Here is a 16296-nt window from a genome sequence, read left to right on the forward strand (position 1 = left end):
CACTTGGGGCCAGGGAGTTAACTTGGTGCTGTGGTTCTTTACTGGTAGGTGTAGGAGCATCCCTACAGGTGCATAGTCAATATCTGCCTTGCCTGTGACCATGTTAATGAGGTGATCTACAATGTAGAATGACGGACTCTATGGACATGAATTTGAGCAGACTTCCGGGAGACAATGGAGGACAGGGAAGCCTGGTGTGCTGCAGCCCATGGCATTGCAAAGAGTCAGACATGACTTAGCAACTGAACAACAACAACACCATGTAGAAAATAATTGTTTTTGAAAAACAAAGCTAATGATTCCAAGATGTGAAAGACTGAGATGCACGAAGTTCAAGTGTCTATTGTAAATTTCTGTTCCTTCAGGTGCAGTGTGTTCTCCATCGTGTGTCGTCCCCCCTAGTGATCCTGTAATCCTTCCTGAGAACGTCACTGCTGACACCCTGGAACACTGGATGGAACCCGTCAGAGTACAGGTGAGGGAAGAGTCATTTTTATATGCTAAGGAGGTAAGACCACTAAGCAATTCTCAACCAGCAGCATATTCCCAGGTGTAATTTCAGAGGCTTTCAAAGCATCCTTAGAACGAACAACCACATGGATCCTTCCTAGAGAGAAGGACTGAAAATAAATAAGAAAAGAGAAAAGCTTGAGAAAAGATGACCCATATCCAAAGGAAAGTTTACAAGAATATAGAAGGATGACTGAGAGGCATAAAGAATGATAGCACAGGAAGGAAATTTAAAGAGAAAATTACCACTAATAAAAAAAAAAGATTGCAAATCAACTCTATTCCAATAAAAAATTTTTTAAAAAGAAAACAGCAAAATGTAGGATAAACCAAAGTTATGAATAAAGATAAGAGAAAGGTAGAGAGGAAAAGATAAAATAATGAAAAAAAAAACTGAAAACAGGGAAAGAATGATGAAAGGAAGTAAGAGGAGTTGACTTTATTTATTTAATTCATTTTATTTTTTGATGGCTGTGCTGGGTCTTCAGTGCTGTGCATTGGGTTTCTCTAGTTGTGGTTCGTGGACTCCAAGGTGCATAGGATTTAGCCGTGGTGCACAAGCTTAGTTGACCTGAGGCATGTCCCAGACCAGGGATTGAACCCATGTCCTCTAATTGGCAGGCAGATTCTTAACCACTGGACCACCAGGGATGTCCCTCCCCTGGTTTCTTAACCACGCTAGCTCCTGACCTTACCTAATACCACTAGCATAACTCTTACTGAATTCAACATCCACACAGCTGGTCCTTCTGAATCCTTGGTTCTCAGTTCCATGGCCTCCTCTGATCACCTTTATCTCCCTGACTTCCTCTCCCACATGCCTTCCTTGGCTCACTCTAATCTTGCCACAGTAGCTCTTGGCTGATTCTTGAACATACCAGACACATCCCCCCTCAGGACCTTTGCCCTGTGGTTCCCTCTGCCTGGAATGCTCTTCTCCTGAGTATCTTCATGACCTGCTCCTCAGCTTCCTTCAGAAATTTACTCAAATGTCAGGAAGGCTTCCTTCGACTACACTATCTAAAATGTTAACTCCCCTACGCTTTTGTCTCTTTTCCCTCTTTTATTTTTTTCTCCTTAAGACTTATCGTGACCATGCATAGTATATATTTAACTCATTTATCCTATATATTAATCAGTCTCTTTCTGCCACTAGGATAAAAAGATCAAAAGATAAGTGAAGAATTATGGTTCACTACTGTATCCCCTTCCCTGGTGGCTCAGACAGTAAAGTGTCTGCCTACAGTGTGGGAGACCCGGGTTCAATCCCTGGGTCGGGAAGATCTCCTGGAGAAGGAAATGGCAACCCACTCCAGTATTCTTGCTTGGAAAATCCCATGGATGGAGGAGTCTAGGAGGCTGCAGTCCATGGGGTCGCAAAGAGTCGGACACGACTGAGCGACTTCACTCACTCACTCACTCACTATATCCCCGGATCCTAGAACACTACCTAGTATGTAGTAAGGGTTCAATAAATACTTGTGTGAAATGAATAAATGAAAAGGAGAAAGATGGAGAAGATAGTATGGTAATACATTATTTCTTCTTAGAATGGGAGGGTGGGGATATCTCCCACCTTTCTGGGGCTGTCTCCAGAAAGCCTGAGAGATGGCTTGTTTTTATTAAACTGTCTAATAAACAAAAACCTTAGAAGTTTGTTCTTGCAGAGTCACCAAGACATAGACTCTAGAGAGGTACCACATTTCATTTGGAAATCATTCTCAGATTGCTCCCTTTTCCTCACAGGCTAATTGTGCTGTGTTATTGGTGAGGATGTATGTTAAAGCAGGAGGATAAGGAACAAATACACAAGTATGATTCAGGGGTGGGTGGTGGGAGGAGTGTGACCCTATCAATTCAGTCATTCAGCAAACACTTGTTGGGGCTTACTGTGTGCCCTAGAACTATGCTAAGTGCTGGGAATATGAAGAGGGAAAAATGAGAGTCCCTCTGTTTACAAGACTTACAATCTGGCCATAAAAATGAACATTTATAATAATGCAACATGAGAAGTGCCTTGTTTGTGGTAGAGAACTGTAGGAACACCCAAGAGGAAGCAACTAATTCTCCTGCTCAGGAACTCTGGGAAGGGGTTGTGCATTAGTCGTTCAGTCACGTCAGATTCTTCGAGACCCCATGAACTGTCGTCCATCAGATTCTTCTGTCCATGGCGTTCTCCAGGCAAGAATAACAGAATGGGTTGCCATTCTCTTGTCCAGGGGATCTTTCCAACCCTGGTCTCCTGCATTGCAGACAGATTCTTTATCATCTGAGCCACCAGGGGAGACCTTGGAGTTGGGGAAGGAGCAATAGACCAGGAAGCTTTTCCTTTGGGTCATAAACTATGATCGAAGGGAACATTCTAGTGGGTAAGAAGTTCTGTGTGTCTGAAATCAGAGTATGTGCTGTGGTGGGGGCGAGGGGAGATGGGAGCTAGAAAGACGGGCTAGGACAGAGGCAGATGGACGAAAGCCTGCAGCGCGCGGGGCACTCCTCTAAGGATGTTGACCCCACAGAGAGTGCTGTGCACCCGTGGGAGGGACTCTGGGAAGTCCGGTTGGAAGTGGAAAGGAGAAAGCCAGAAAAACACCTTGCCTGGTTCGCCCATCCCCTGGCCTTTCCAGACTTTCTGTACCATTTCCCACAATCTGTTGTGAAGGTTTAGCTGGAATTAGAATACCTGAAGAAAGGACTTCTGCCTCGTGTTCCTGGAGTGCCAGACAGCGTAGCCCCTGTCAGTCCCTCTAGCTCAACTTCTCATGTGAAGACTTCTCTTTCTCCATAAGCAGCTAAAGGGGGAAAGGCTTGGAACTTTTATAACCCATTTTCTCCACCTGGGAGATAAACTGCTTCAGGAACTCTTCTACACTTACTTTAGCATCTGCCCAACAAGATATCCAATGAGCATAGTCGGTAGATTCAGGATTTGTGAGACCAGAGTGCAGGCCTTCCAGTGAGAGGGGTTCTTCCACTTCCACTTTCTGACATTCAGAGAAGAGCAGTTCACTTTTCTTCATGAAGACAGCAGAGAATTGACTATTTCCAAACTAGAAAACAGTATCTTCTGTTTTATTAAAACCTCTCCTTTCTCCACTGTCCTTCGGGGGAGTCACTATTATTTATTTACCTCTATTCCATAGCATTTTGTTCATGTTTATATTCCCACTTCCTTTTTCAGCACTGGGCAAATTGTAGGTGTCTTATAAATGTTGCTCAAGTAAGCAAAGAAATTGCTATGGCATCATTTTCTCCTTTGGAAGTAAATACATATTTTCTCCTCAAACTGGGTATGTTGCTGCAGCTTCCTACAGTTATATATAATTATATCCTTGTCAATTGCAAGTTGCAAACCCCAGAGAGAAAATGCAGAATTTATTTTCTTCTTAAGCCAAACATCATACGTTATCATTTGTATCACTGCATTTATCATGACTACGGTCTAGTCAGTAAATTCCTGATTTTGGAAAATAGGTTATCCAAGCATAATTTTGAGGATGATAACATCTAAGGAACACTGTAGATCTTGGGATAAAAAAGTTGTGTTTAAAAAAAAGTTGAATTTTTATTCACAATCTCTGTTCTTCATGAGCTACATAATTTTAGGCTGCTTTACTGTTCTATGCCTCCATTTCCTTGTGTGTAAAATAGGTATAATACTTAACTCATAAGACTAGTATGAGTAACAGATGAGAAGCATATGACTAGAATTTAATTTTGTGATTGATGCATAATAATCTTTCTTGGTTGGTTGTCATTCCTACTGGAGACAAGCTGCTTCCCCTCACTTCTGCCTGCCTCTTCTCATCTGTAATGACACACCATGCTTTTTATAATTTGGAGATGCAACTAAATAATGTAGTGGTGGGTCACATTGGGCAATACAGTTAGCAGCAATATTACTTTAGTGGCACCCTTGAGACTTGTGTCATATTTCTGAGTCAAAATAAAGTGAAGTAATTAAATTAGCTGCTTCCAACACTGTAGTGGAACAATTGAAGTAACTGACAAAATTACCTTCATCCTTACCTTGAAAGAGTAATTTGTTCCTAAAAATACCCAAAGGTCAGAAGTTCAAGGGTTGAAAGCATAATTGATATTTCCTGAATCCCCAAATCAATATTTTTTATATTGAAAACCAAGGGTTAATCCAATGTTAATATTCATTATCATACAGTCACTAACCACCACACTGTTTAATAGATATAATGAAATTAAGAAGGATTGCTTACAAATGAAGCTTGCATGGGATGCTTCACCTTTAGGGAACTGAAACTTTATTAAAACAGAAAAACAAGAAAAAGTCAATGGAAGCACAGGAGACAATGATGAGGTTATTGCGCTTGTGTTCCCAGATCCTCAGAGATAAGATTAGGCACTAACCGCAGATGAACCCGTAATGTCTGCCATTTTGTGGTATTCAATGGCCCTTGAGGGGTGGGAGATCTAAGCCTGTCCTCACAAAGAAGTGCCTGTTACACCAAAGTAGTTGTATTAAATATATTAAATGGAAATCTTCCTCAAGTAGGGCTTCCCTGGTGGCTCAGAGGGTAAAGCAGCTGCCTGCAAATGCAGGAGACCCGGGTTCGATCCCTGGGTAGGGAAGATCCTCTGGAGAAGGAAATGGCAACCCACTCCGGTACTCTTGCCTGGAAAATCCCGTGGACAGAGAAGCCTGGTACAGTCCATGGGGTCCCAAAGAGTCAGACATGACTGAGCGACTTCACTTTCACTTCCGCAACTAAAAGCTTCATGGCTTACATCGATTTATCTTGAAGGATTTTCCATATTATACTCAATCTCAAGTTTGGTGTCCTTTAGAATCACTAGTTTGTAAACGGAGCAGACCTGTCTTCCCCTCTTCGGAGAGGCTCGCAAATGCCTTGGGGCGTGTATTTTTTAACAGACACCCCAAGTAATTCTGTTGTAAAACTTTGCAAAACCCTGCTATTATGAAATAAAATTCTGGCAACATAAATGTTTTAAGTAAAAGCACACCTATTTGGAGCCTGGCTCATTTGGTTAGTAAATGATGATCTCCTATTACATGCAAACCTCTGCTATCTCCCATACTTCAAATACCTGGTATCTGGCAAGACAACAGAGCAGTGGATTAAATTGCATCATTTTCTCTAGTCTGCTTCCAATGATTTCATTCTTTGTAATAAAAATGATGTCTTACATTTGGATAACACTTTATTGCCTGCAAAGTTGTGTATATAAAATATATATTTTAGATATCTATAATTTCATTTGAATCTTCTCATAAACCAATAAACTAGGGGGGAAAGATTTTATTATCCTTATTTCACAGACAAATTAGATATTGTCAGATGATCTGTCCAAGGTTGCACGGCTTTCAAGAATTGGAGAGAGCAGTGCAACCAACTTTTCTGACTTCAAGTTCAGTGATTTCCCCTGAATCATTGTGTTTGTTGCAGTCTGGTATACATTTGGGTTACTTTGCCCATCAAATAGAAAGGAAGTCCCTTGTCACAACCGTGAGAGCCTCTTCATTCCCATACTTTCCTTCCCTCCCCGTGAAGTCTAACAAAATAATTTAGAGAGATATTTCCCTTTAGTACTGCTTTTCCTTATTGTGAGTTTGTTTTTAAAGAACAATCAAGTATACTTTTCAGGTTCGTATAAAATTTGTTTGCCTGTCTTTGGGGATTCTGCTGGATTTTACTCCTGAAAATGATAGCTGAGTCCTAGAATAATATACTTTTCATTAAAGGAAGAATTTCTGAGAACTTGGGTAGTAAGGAATTTTGATGAAAAACAACTCCAAGTGGCAACTGTCATAAAAGGAAGAGTGAGGCCCTCCTGGGTTCAAATACTATTTGACTTACCCCTTGGAGCCTCTTCCTACTCAGCAGCAAGAATGGGGGTGGTATTCTGTCTTGAAGGTGAAAGGTTGCTGCTGAGAGCCATGTGTTATGCTGGGATCCGTGACCTCTGGAGGAGAGGATTTCTATCCGGGGTCAGAGACAAGGCTTGACTACTTGGAGTTTTTTGTGTAGCAAAGTTTTATCAAAGTATAATAGAGATAGGGAAAGCTTCTGACATAGACATCATAAGGGGACAGAAAGAGTGTCCCCTTGCTGGTCTTTAGCAAGGTGTTTTGTGTCTGTTGGCACGGCTGATCAGATGAGAGAGATGTCAAGGCTGAGGGAGTTTCACCAGGCCCCTCTCCTATCATATGCACTTTTGAGATAGGATAGCACGAGGAGTGTCATCCCACCCACCCACCCTGGCCATAAGATTGGCATGAATACTGGTTTATTGAGCCATTATCAGCCCAAGGTTTGAAAAAAGAAAAAACAGCTAGCCTTAAGCAGAACCATTTTGAAGAAAGGGCAGATTCCCAAGCAAATATATAGTTTCATTAACATAGCTTAAGAAAAATATTTCCATAAGAAAAACGCATTGGTTAGCTCTAGGCAGAATCAGGTATCATCAACACAGAATTAAGACTCTTAATTTTGTGTAGAGAAGGAAAAACAAAAACAAAATCTTCTGCCACTTGCAGTTCATTTCCTTCTGCCACTTGGGGACCTCTGACCTCCCTGCCTGTTACCCTCTCAAACGGTTGCTGTAAAATTTCAAAATAACACTTTTGCAATGTTATTCAGTTTCTTGCACATAGTTCTGAATTATGTAAAAATGGAATTTGTGTTCACTTAGTACAAATCTCACCTTTGGAAATTTCCTACATCTATGAAAAGATATCACCAGCTATCTATAAGAAAGAGAAATATTGTTCTCCAAGTTTTATGCTTTGCTTGTTAGTGTGTGTGTGTATGTACAGATTGATGTGTGTAGCCCCCCCCTTTTTTTTTTCTGTGCCTTTTACAAATGGAGCTGGGAAGACAATTAATGGCCATTCAATGCTTCCTATTGGAATACCTCTGACTAAAGAAGCAATATCTAACGACTTGGTTATGAGTTTGAGAAGAGAGTAAGGATGAACATATACTATTATGTTATATCTAAATGTTTCAAGAGCATTCTGGCTTAGGAAAGTAAGGATTTGAAAGTAAGGATTTGAAGTAAGGATTTGAAATTCCCAAATGGGCTGTCTGAGCCTTTGCTGTTGTAATAACATCTTCCTCCTTCACCTACTACGTCCACGGACATAGACTTTTCTATAATGATGGCGTCAGCAGAGACCTTGCAGAAAGAGAGGACATAGAACAAAAAGGCTTGTTGGCTGTCAGATAAATTCTTCCAGTCAACGTGACTGAGCAGTGGAATCTGGCAGCTGGGACAGACAGGAGCCGCTAGCTGTGCAGTCAATGTAGCTGCTCATACCTAGGGGGCCTGAGCTGAGGGTATGGGAAGAGCTCCACGTGGACTTCTCCTGAGAGCACTTTGTGCTTTTCTCATCCCTGCTTTTCATCTTCTTCGTTTCCCCTTCTTCTTCCTCTTTTCTGTCACTCTAATACCAAACTGTAAGAGTCTTAGGGATAAGAATGATGTCTCACCTTCATCCCCATGTGTGCATGCCAAGTTGCTTCAGTCGAGTCTGATCCTTTGCGACCCTGTAGACCAGTAGCCCACCAGGTTCCCCTGTCCATGGGATTCTCCAGGCAAGAATACTGGAGTGGGTTACCACGTCCTCCTCCAGGGGATCTTCTTGACCCAGGGATGGAACCAGCATCTCTTACCTCTCCTGCATTGGCAGGCAGGTTCTCTCCCACTCATGCTACCTGAGAAGCCCTATCTTCATCTCTAGACATCCTCCTCAATGCAAGATTCATTTCACTTGTTGCTCAGAAGGCAGTTGCTGTGCAAAACCAAAGAGCTGGAAAAAGAGAATGGCTCCCACCCATTTTGAGCGACAAAAAATAATAAGATTAATTTATTATTGTCCTTAACCACTGTGTCTAGAGAATGTTTTATTATATCTTGTGACTTTCCTTTCTAAAATAGGAAAATTGGCATTTTGACTTACCTTATAAAGAAGTGGTCTTTTGAGAACCAGATTTCATGGAGAGATTTTTTTTAAAAAACACATAGTATGGCAATTATTTGCATGTAAATGAATTTTTTTTTAATGTTTCTTTCTGAAATACAAAAGAATCCATCACAACATCTCATTTCCACTATTGGTTTGTATCATAAATTCAGTTCTCTCAGATTGGATGATACTTTTTTCCAGTATATCATAATTAGGAATTATTTAATATATCATAATTTAGTATATCATAATTAGGAAGTCCAAGTTAATGAGATTTTCCTGGAGGGCTACACTCATTAGGTTTGCAAAAATTCTCAACACTGCATGGAATTCCTCTCTCAACTCCTCAGCTCATCGACAGAATTGCTCAGTCAAAACAAATCTTAAAATTTCTGGCTTTGTTTTCCCAAGTTGGTCCCAGAAGGATTAATAACAAATAAAACCAAACAGTTTTAAGAGGAAGAAAAAAGCAGGAAGAAAAAAGACAGTACCCTTCAGTGGCATAACTCCCTACTATTTGGTATCACCCTCCTGGTGTCCCCTTGTCTCCTAATCCTTCCCCTCCCCCCACCTCGAGTGTCCTCTTGAGAGGTGCAATTATGTGTAACTGCCCTAGTGACACTTGCCATACACCATGAGAGAACAAATCCTTCAATGTGAGTCATGCAAAGATCTTTTTTCATCTGTTTTAAGCATGGAATTGTTCCCTCTCTGCTTGAGTAAGTCTCAAGCATCAATTTCCCCTTCTCTGGAGAACAGACAAGGGGGTCTTGGAAGATGAGGGAAGAGGAACCGAAAGCCCATTGCAGGGTAATGTGCTATGGTCCAAATAAATATTCAGAATAACACTGTATGTTATTTAGGGCTGCATACATATATAGGATTGATGATAAGGAAATCATAACAAACCTGGGTAGGAGCAGAACTTTGTGGTCTGATGTGATTAGTTGCCCATTCTGTTAAGTAACTATTCCTGATAAAAAAAACAATTGAGCAATTTTTTGTTAGACCTTAATGTTGGCTAACCATCAGTCTTGTGACTTTCAGCAACACATTTAAACAGGCAACAGCCTTCATACAGCCCTATGACCATCTGAATAACCCTTAACTAGTTTCCCTTCCCCTTCTCCCTCCCTCCCTTTCCTCTGTCTCTTTCTCTCTCTCCCTCCCTCTCCCTCTCTCTACCCCCTTTTCTTCTCTCCCATCTGCTCTCCCTTTGTTCTTCCTTCCTCTCTTCTCTTCTTTTCCCTTGATTTTTAAAAAAATTAAAGTAGCTCAATCAAAAGAAAATCTTTAAACTGGTTTTCTCATGAATCTTTTCCTTTTGAAAAATTCAAAACAAATCCTTGCACTTAGTTGTTCACAATTGACTCATCTGAGAAGTAGCTTGCTAATAGTATAACAACTACATAATCATATACTAATGTGTAGAAATAATAATTTAAAATGTCAGAATAGTTGTTACCAGTAGAGAGAAAGGAAGGAAAACGATGTTGGAGGGACACATATAGGGGACTTTATCTGAACCTCTAATGACTTAAACTCTGGAAGCACATAAAGTGAAATGTTATAATTTGATAAAGCTGGGCAGAGAGTATAAGGTTATTTTTTCAATTATTCTCCATAACTTTTCAAATATAATATGTAGGATTATAATTTGTCAAAAAATATTCCAGGAAGTAAAAAAATCATTTTGAACTGTTAAAAGATAAACTGAGGCATATTATTAAAGGTTTTAAGAGTTTATAGAAACAAATCTCAATTTGAATTAGACAATCCAAGCTGGAACTGTTTAGGAGTACTCCACCAGGAGGTGTTGGGGAGAGATTTGATTATAGAGAACAGGCAAATGTGAAGTAAGGAAATCATTGATTATTGCTTAAAGCCTAATTGGTTGTCCTTTGGTTTCAATTTCATAACCTTGAGGCACTGATGGGCTTAGATTCCGGTTTGCTTCCACAGGCCACCATGGTATTCAGAGCCATCTTAGCATAATGGCCTTCTTGTTGAGTCAATTTAACATACCTCACCAGGAGCTGGCTCTTCTCTGACAGCTTCTCCCTAATTTCTCTCCTGTTTCACATCCCTCTTTCAGCTCACCACCACAAATGTGCACATAAAATGTAGGACCTGGAAAACATTTGAAATTTTCCACCAGTTTCAATTAGTAAGTAGTATTCAATTAATTTTGTATGCAGATCTTTTCTTATGAGATGAGTGATTTTCATAGGCCAGAAGATAAAGAAACCTCCTAAAAATATACCATCCTACTTAGTGGCTGACAAATACTTAGTAAACATTGTCTCTCTCTAAGTCACTGAGATAAGATTATGAGTTGGAGACAGTCTCTAGTCACAAGTGTTTGCAGTCTAGGAAGCATGTGCCCCAAGTACCAGAAATGGATGCAGTTTTTACAGAGATTAAAGAGGTTGCCACTCTGAATTAGTCTTAAGACTGAATCATAGAATATTTTAAAAATCATTGAAATGGTTATTGTCAATTCCACTATCATGAGTTTATTCTACAGATGTGGTTGCACATGTATGAAATGATTTATACATAAGCCTTGTTTGTTAGAGCAAAAGACTGAAAATAACTTAAATATCTATTAATATGAGTGTGATTAAACTAGGGTACATCCATGAAATGGAATAATATACAATCAATAGAATGCAGGATCCCATATACCATAAAATGAACAGAACACCAAGAAACATTATGAAGTGAAATCAAGTAAGACAATCAGACAAACAATAATAAAATAAAGCACTAAATAAAATTGCAGTATTTTATAATCTGTGTGAGGAAATAATTTAATATACATATGTATATTCATAGACTATCTCTGTAATGATACAAAAAAGAACTAAAAATAGGATGGAAGAAATTGGGTAGTTGAAGAACAGATGTAGGAGGGAGATGTGTATCCTTTAATGCCTTGTATATTTTATACAATGAACATATATCACATAATAATAAAATTAAGGTACGTAAAAATACAAAGGTGTAGGGGAGTTCCGTGGTTAGGATTCCAGGCCGTAGCCTGGGTTCAATCCTTGATCAGAGGACTGAGATCCTACAAGCCACACAGCACAGTCAAAAAAAAAAAAAAAACAAAAAGGTAAAAAATAAATTGGAAGTAATAAGAGAAAAGAGCACTGGAGAAAAAGAATTAAAAGTAAAGACGGACTCTTTTCCTTCCTTTTTTTTTCCTTTGCAAAATATGTTTAGAATTTTTCAGTTTAGAAGATGAGTGCTCCAGCCTTTATGAAGGTGATGGATGGAGTAGAAGGTATGAAGGGCATAAGAGAAGCTGATCCAGTCAGAGGGTTCTGGCAAGTTCTAGCTATAGACATCATGTAAGGATGCTAAGGCTGAGTTTCCCTTTGTGTAGAGAAACTGATGGACTTCCAGCTAACTCCTCACCCATAGACTCTGAGCTCTCTGAGGCAGCGAGAGGACTGATGGATCTTCAGCTCTGTCGTGTTCCCTGGGGAATCTGGCCCCAAGCTACTGATACATTTGATACGAATGACTGACTGACTAGGGTGGGACCTGGGGGTCCTTAGTGAATTCAATGAACAAGAAGGAATAGAGTTGCTATGTATTTGCTGTTCAAATTATTGTGTTTTGCCATTACCATTATCTGATGATAAAACATTGGGAACAAATTCAGAAAGTTTTAAAAAAAACCTTGAATTTGCTGCTTTCAGGCAACTATTTTCATAGAATCTACATTGTTTTAGGTATTATAAGTAATCCAGAGATGATTTAAAGTATACATAGGATGTTATATGCAAATAGTATGTCATTTTATATACGGGACTTGAGCATCCTTGGATTTTGGTATCTGTGGGGGTCCTGGAACCAATCCCCTGTGGATATCAAGTTATGACTGTATACGTTTAATAATCCTTCTCTTTTTTTAGCACAATGATAAATTAAGCAAAGTCATCTTCTACATTATTACAGTATAGGGTTTTGAATATCAAGATTTTTTTAAGATTTATAGTATTTATTTCCTCTCTTGGGAAACTATGAAGGAGGACTTTTAGTTTATAGTAACATAACTCCAGAAAAACACTGCAGATTCCCATTTTCATAACTGACTATGAGGTATATATTCATATACCTGCAGGTTAATATATGAAAATGTCTTCAATCTGATTGCTGTGCAGTCTTAGCATTCTAGAATGTATAATTTTCAATTACTAAAGGTAATTGCTATTTAATGTAAAACTCATGTCTCACAGTGCGTTTTTTTTTCTTATGGTTTCCCTGAATTTCTGTTGTACTGAATTTAAGATGTGCATATGAAGGTCCGCAAATGGGTGGATCAGTAGCCAGTTATAGAGAGAATCTCTTTCTCTTTGAAACCTCTCATGGGACTTTCTCTTTTCCTGAAGCATATCTTTTGAAAGTGTAAAATGCAAAAATTAGAAGAAAAAAAACCTCCATGGACATGAGTTGCTTTTATTCACAAAGAGCAGATTACTGTTTGTTTAAAGTCATCTTAGCAAACGACCATTGGGAACTAGAGGGAGTCAGCAGTGTTCTAACAGGAACACACGAACACATTTTTACGCTCTCACCAGTTAAAGCTGGTGCCATTTTGAGTCCCAGTGTTAGGTTGTTCAGTCACTCAGTCATGTCTGACTCTGTGACCCCATGGACTGCAGCTCGCCAGGATTCCCTGTCCTGCACTATCTCCTGAAGTTTGCCCAGACTGGTGGTTTCACACTAAACGTCTTTGTCCAGTGCATAGACCCTCTTTCATTTCTCACAGGAAGGGGATAAATCATGCTGAAGAGTTGCAGAGAGTGCTGTTTGGCCTCCAGTCTCTTGGGCACTCACATCTAGTGATCTAGGATTCCCGAGATCCACTTTTAGTTCAAGGCTTTTCTTATGCGTAAGCTCTATTTCTCAGCCTTTAAAACTCCATGGTGCTTCCTGATCAACACAGCCATCTCACAGTTTCTTGCAACATTTTTTAAAATTTCAAAACAAGTGGCACCAATATTGTGCCTAGAGCCAAAATAAAGTTATTTTAGTATTGAGGATGCTTTTTTTAAATTTTTATTTATTTTTTAATTGAAAGATAATTGCTTTACAGAATTTTGTTGTTTTCTGTCAAACCTCAACACAAGGATGCTTTTTTTAACCACACTGACACCACTTTGGAAATTTTAATAGCTCTGGGAGGGTGAAGACAATGAAGAGGATGAAACTTCCTTTCGCTAAGAGTTTCTACCTTGGCTCCATCCAGCTGGATTAGCAGTTTCAAGGGAAGGACCGGACAGCTGCCTTTGACCTCTTCATGCAGCCCGACTGGGGCTCGTTCCTCAGGGAGGGGGTTGGGCTGATGGAGTAAGCTCCGAATGTGCCCCTCCTCTCACTGACGTGGGGTCTCAGCTTTGGTTTTCTGGTCTTTCCCTCTTCCTTTCCAGAGCATCGTGTGCACTGGGAGGCGTCAGTGGCACCCGGACCCCCTCCTGATCCGCTGCATCCAGTCCTGCGAGGTAAGATGCCCCCCTCCCTCAAACCCAGACCAGCACTCTCTGCTCTGCTCAGCTCACAGGGATTTGAGTCCTTCTGGTTCAGTATCTTGCCCTTTCTCCGCTCCAATGTCCTCTGTTCAATCTCTTACATGTAGCTCCATAATCCCCAACTTACAGATATTAGGATTTCTGATTTTGCCTTTTTTTTTTTAAAAGCAAAATCTCCAGGGTTCCATTTTAAATGACTAACTAAAAAATAAAGTTAAAAGCAAGTTAGAATGATTTATGGTTTGGGGATTCTCTAACTGGGCCTCACTGGAGCTTAGTTAGATCAGACTTTTGTAGCTTGATGGCCCACAGACAGGGGTTTGGCCAGGGCAGTGTCTTAAAAACAATCTTGTTTTAGTTGCTAAAGCTTAAAAATTGGGATTTCCACATAAAATTCATATGTGTTCAGGTAACATTTTACATACACCAAATAAAAATAAATATAAAATCTTTGTGCAAAGATTTTTCTCTTGAAAAACAAGAATATCTGGCAACCATGGCAACAATTAACTGGATCTGAGTGGCAGCTAGAACGCCAGAAGGGCCGCTGCCCTCCAGTTCAGCAGTCCCTGTAGCTTCTTACCTTCTGGGCTTCTCTCATTGACATCAACTGCCGGGGTCACGCAGGCATCTCAGTTTGAAACCTCTGAGGAGGACCTGTAGTCCACTGGTGATTAACCCAAACTAGATCTTTACCAACTCAAGAAATCCTGTTTACTTCTTCACACGGGGCATCCCCCTCCCAGTGGGGAAGTTGGGGGTCTGTGAATTCCTTCACTGGATTAAGAGAAGTTATTACAAGCAAGAGTCAAGAATGAGGCAGAGCCTTGCTTACAGAGCATGACAAAGGAATCCTGACATGGATACACACACACACACACACACACACACACACACACGTCCTTTCACCCAGGGAATAGCCAGTAACAAATACAAGTCCTCTAGTCTCAGTCACAACAGCCTTTGTTATCCAGACCTCTCACTGGAAGTAATTCAGCCACTTAGCAGCAATGTTACTTCTGGCTGCACCTCAAACGCCAGAGGGAGCTGTTTAACTGCCCTTGACTTTAGCACCCTCCCGTCATACACACCCAACTCTCCATTCTTCTGTATCTCTGTTTCTCTTGATCTAATTCTGGGAAACTGGGATCTCTGTGAGGCCAAAGAGGGGAAAAGGGTGGGGTTTGAGACAAAGAGAAAACTGGGTGGGGAAATGATACCAGTAAACTAGCGTCTGGAGAGCGCATCAGGAAAAACGCTAGCTTGGAGCGTGCTTTGTTACGGTGTCGGCCAACAAAACAGCTCATCTTCTGCCATCATTAGAAAAACAGATGGCAGTGGGGTGGGGAGGAGGGGGAGTGACTCATCCCCGGGAAAGGGGGTAAGAAGGGGGAAGAAGAGGCCAGGGAAGGAGGGAGATAAACAAACAGAAGACTCTGGGACGAGATCAAAGGTATCCTGAGAATTCCCTTCTGCTGCTTCCACGCATGATCGCAAGAGGGAGGGTAGACAGCAGGCCCTGGAGCTGGCGTCGGTGTTTCCCAGAAGGTTACAACACAGAGCTTTCCCCATTTGTCCTCCCTCCACGCTGAACCCAGCACATGCTCTGGTATCCAGAGCATCCCAGGCTTCTCTCAGCCCCTTTGCCGATGTGATGAGGAACAAAACTGTGTTCCCTCTTATGACCCCCCACCGCCCAACTGCTATCATGCACAGCTGAGAACTGACCACCACACACCTGTTGGTACCCCCACTCCAGGGGTTCTCAAAGTGTGACCCATAGACCAGCACAATTGGCATCATCTAGGAACATGTTAAAAGTACATATTCTCAGGCCGCATCCCAGACTTATTGAATCAGAGGCTCTGGGGGTGGGACCCATCAATCTGTGTTTTTTATTCTTTATTCTTTTAATTACTTTTTAATTTATTTTTTAATTGGAGGAAAATTGCTTTTCAATGTTGTCTTGGTTTTTGCTGTACAAAAATTAAATAAATTATAATTATGCATATATAACTGACTGAAGTTGCTCAGTCGTGTCCGACTCTTTGTGACCCTATGGACTGTAACCTACAAGGTTCCTCCGTCCATGGGATCTTCCAGGCAAGAGTACTGGAGTGGGTTGCCATTTCCTTCTCCAGGGGATCTTCCCAATTCAAGGATTGAACCCAGGTGTCCCACATTGCAAGCAGATTCTTTACCATCTGAGCCACCAAGGAAGCCCAAGAATACTGGAGTGGGTAGCCTATCCCTTTTTCAGGGGACCTTCCTGACCCATTG

General features: G+C 40.7%; 1 protein-coding gene across 1 annotated transcript in view; it reads left to right on the forward strand.

The window, feature by feature from the left end:
* PAPPA2 (pappalysin 2) overlaps nt 1-16296 on the forward strand; it is a 294324-nt gene that overhangs the window by 238072 nt on the left and 39956 nt on the right. The window contains exons 20-21 of the mRNA XM_043923373.1: nt 366-475; nt 13918-13989. Coding sequence (XP_043779308.1) covers nt 366-475; nt 13918-13989 — 182 coding nt within the window. The remainder of the gene's footprint in view (nt 1-365; nt 476-13917; nt 13990-16296) is intronic.

Source organism: Cervus elaphus, chromosome 14 (genome assembly GCF_910594005.1).
Source record: "Cervus elaphus chromosome 14, mCerEla1.1, whole genome shotgun sequence".
Lineage (NCBI taxonomy): Eukaryota > Metazoa > Chordata > Mammalia > Artiodactyla > Cervidae > Cervus > Cervus elaphus.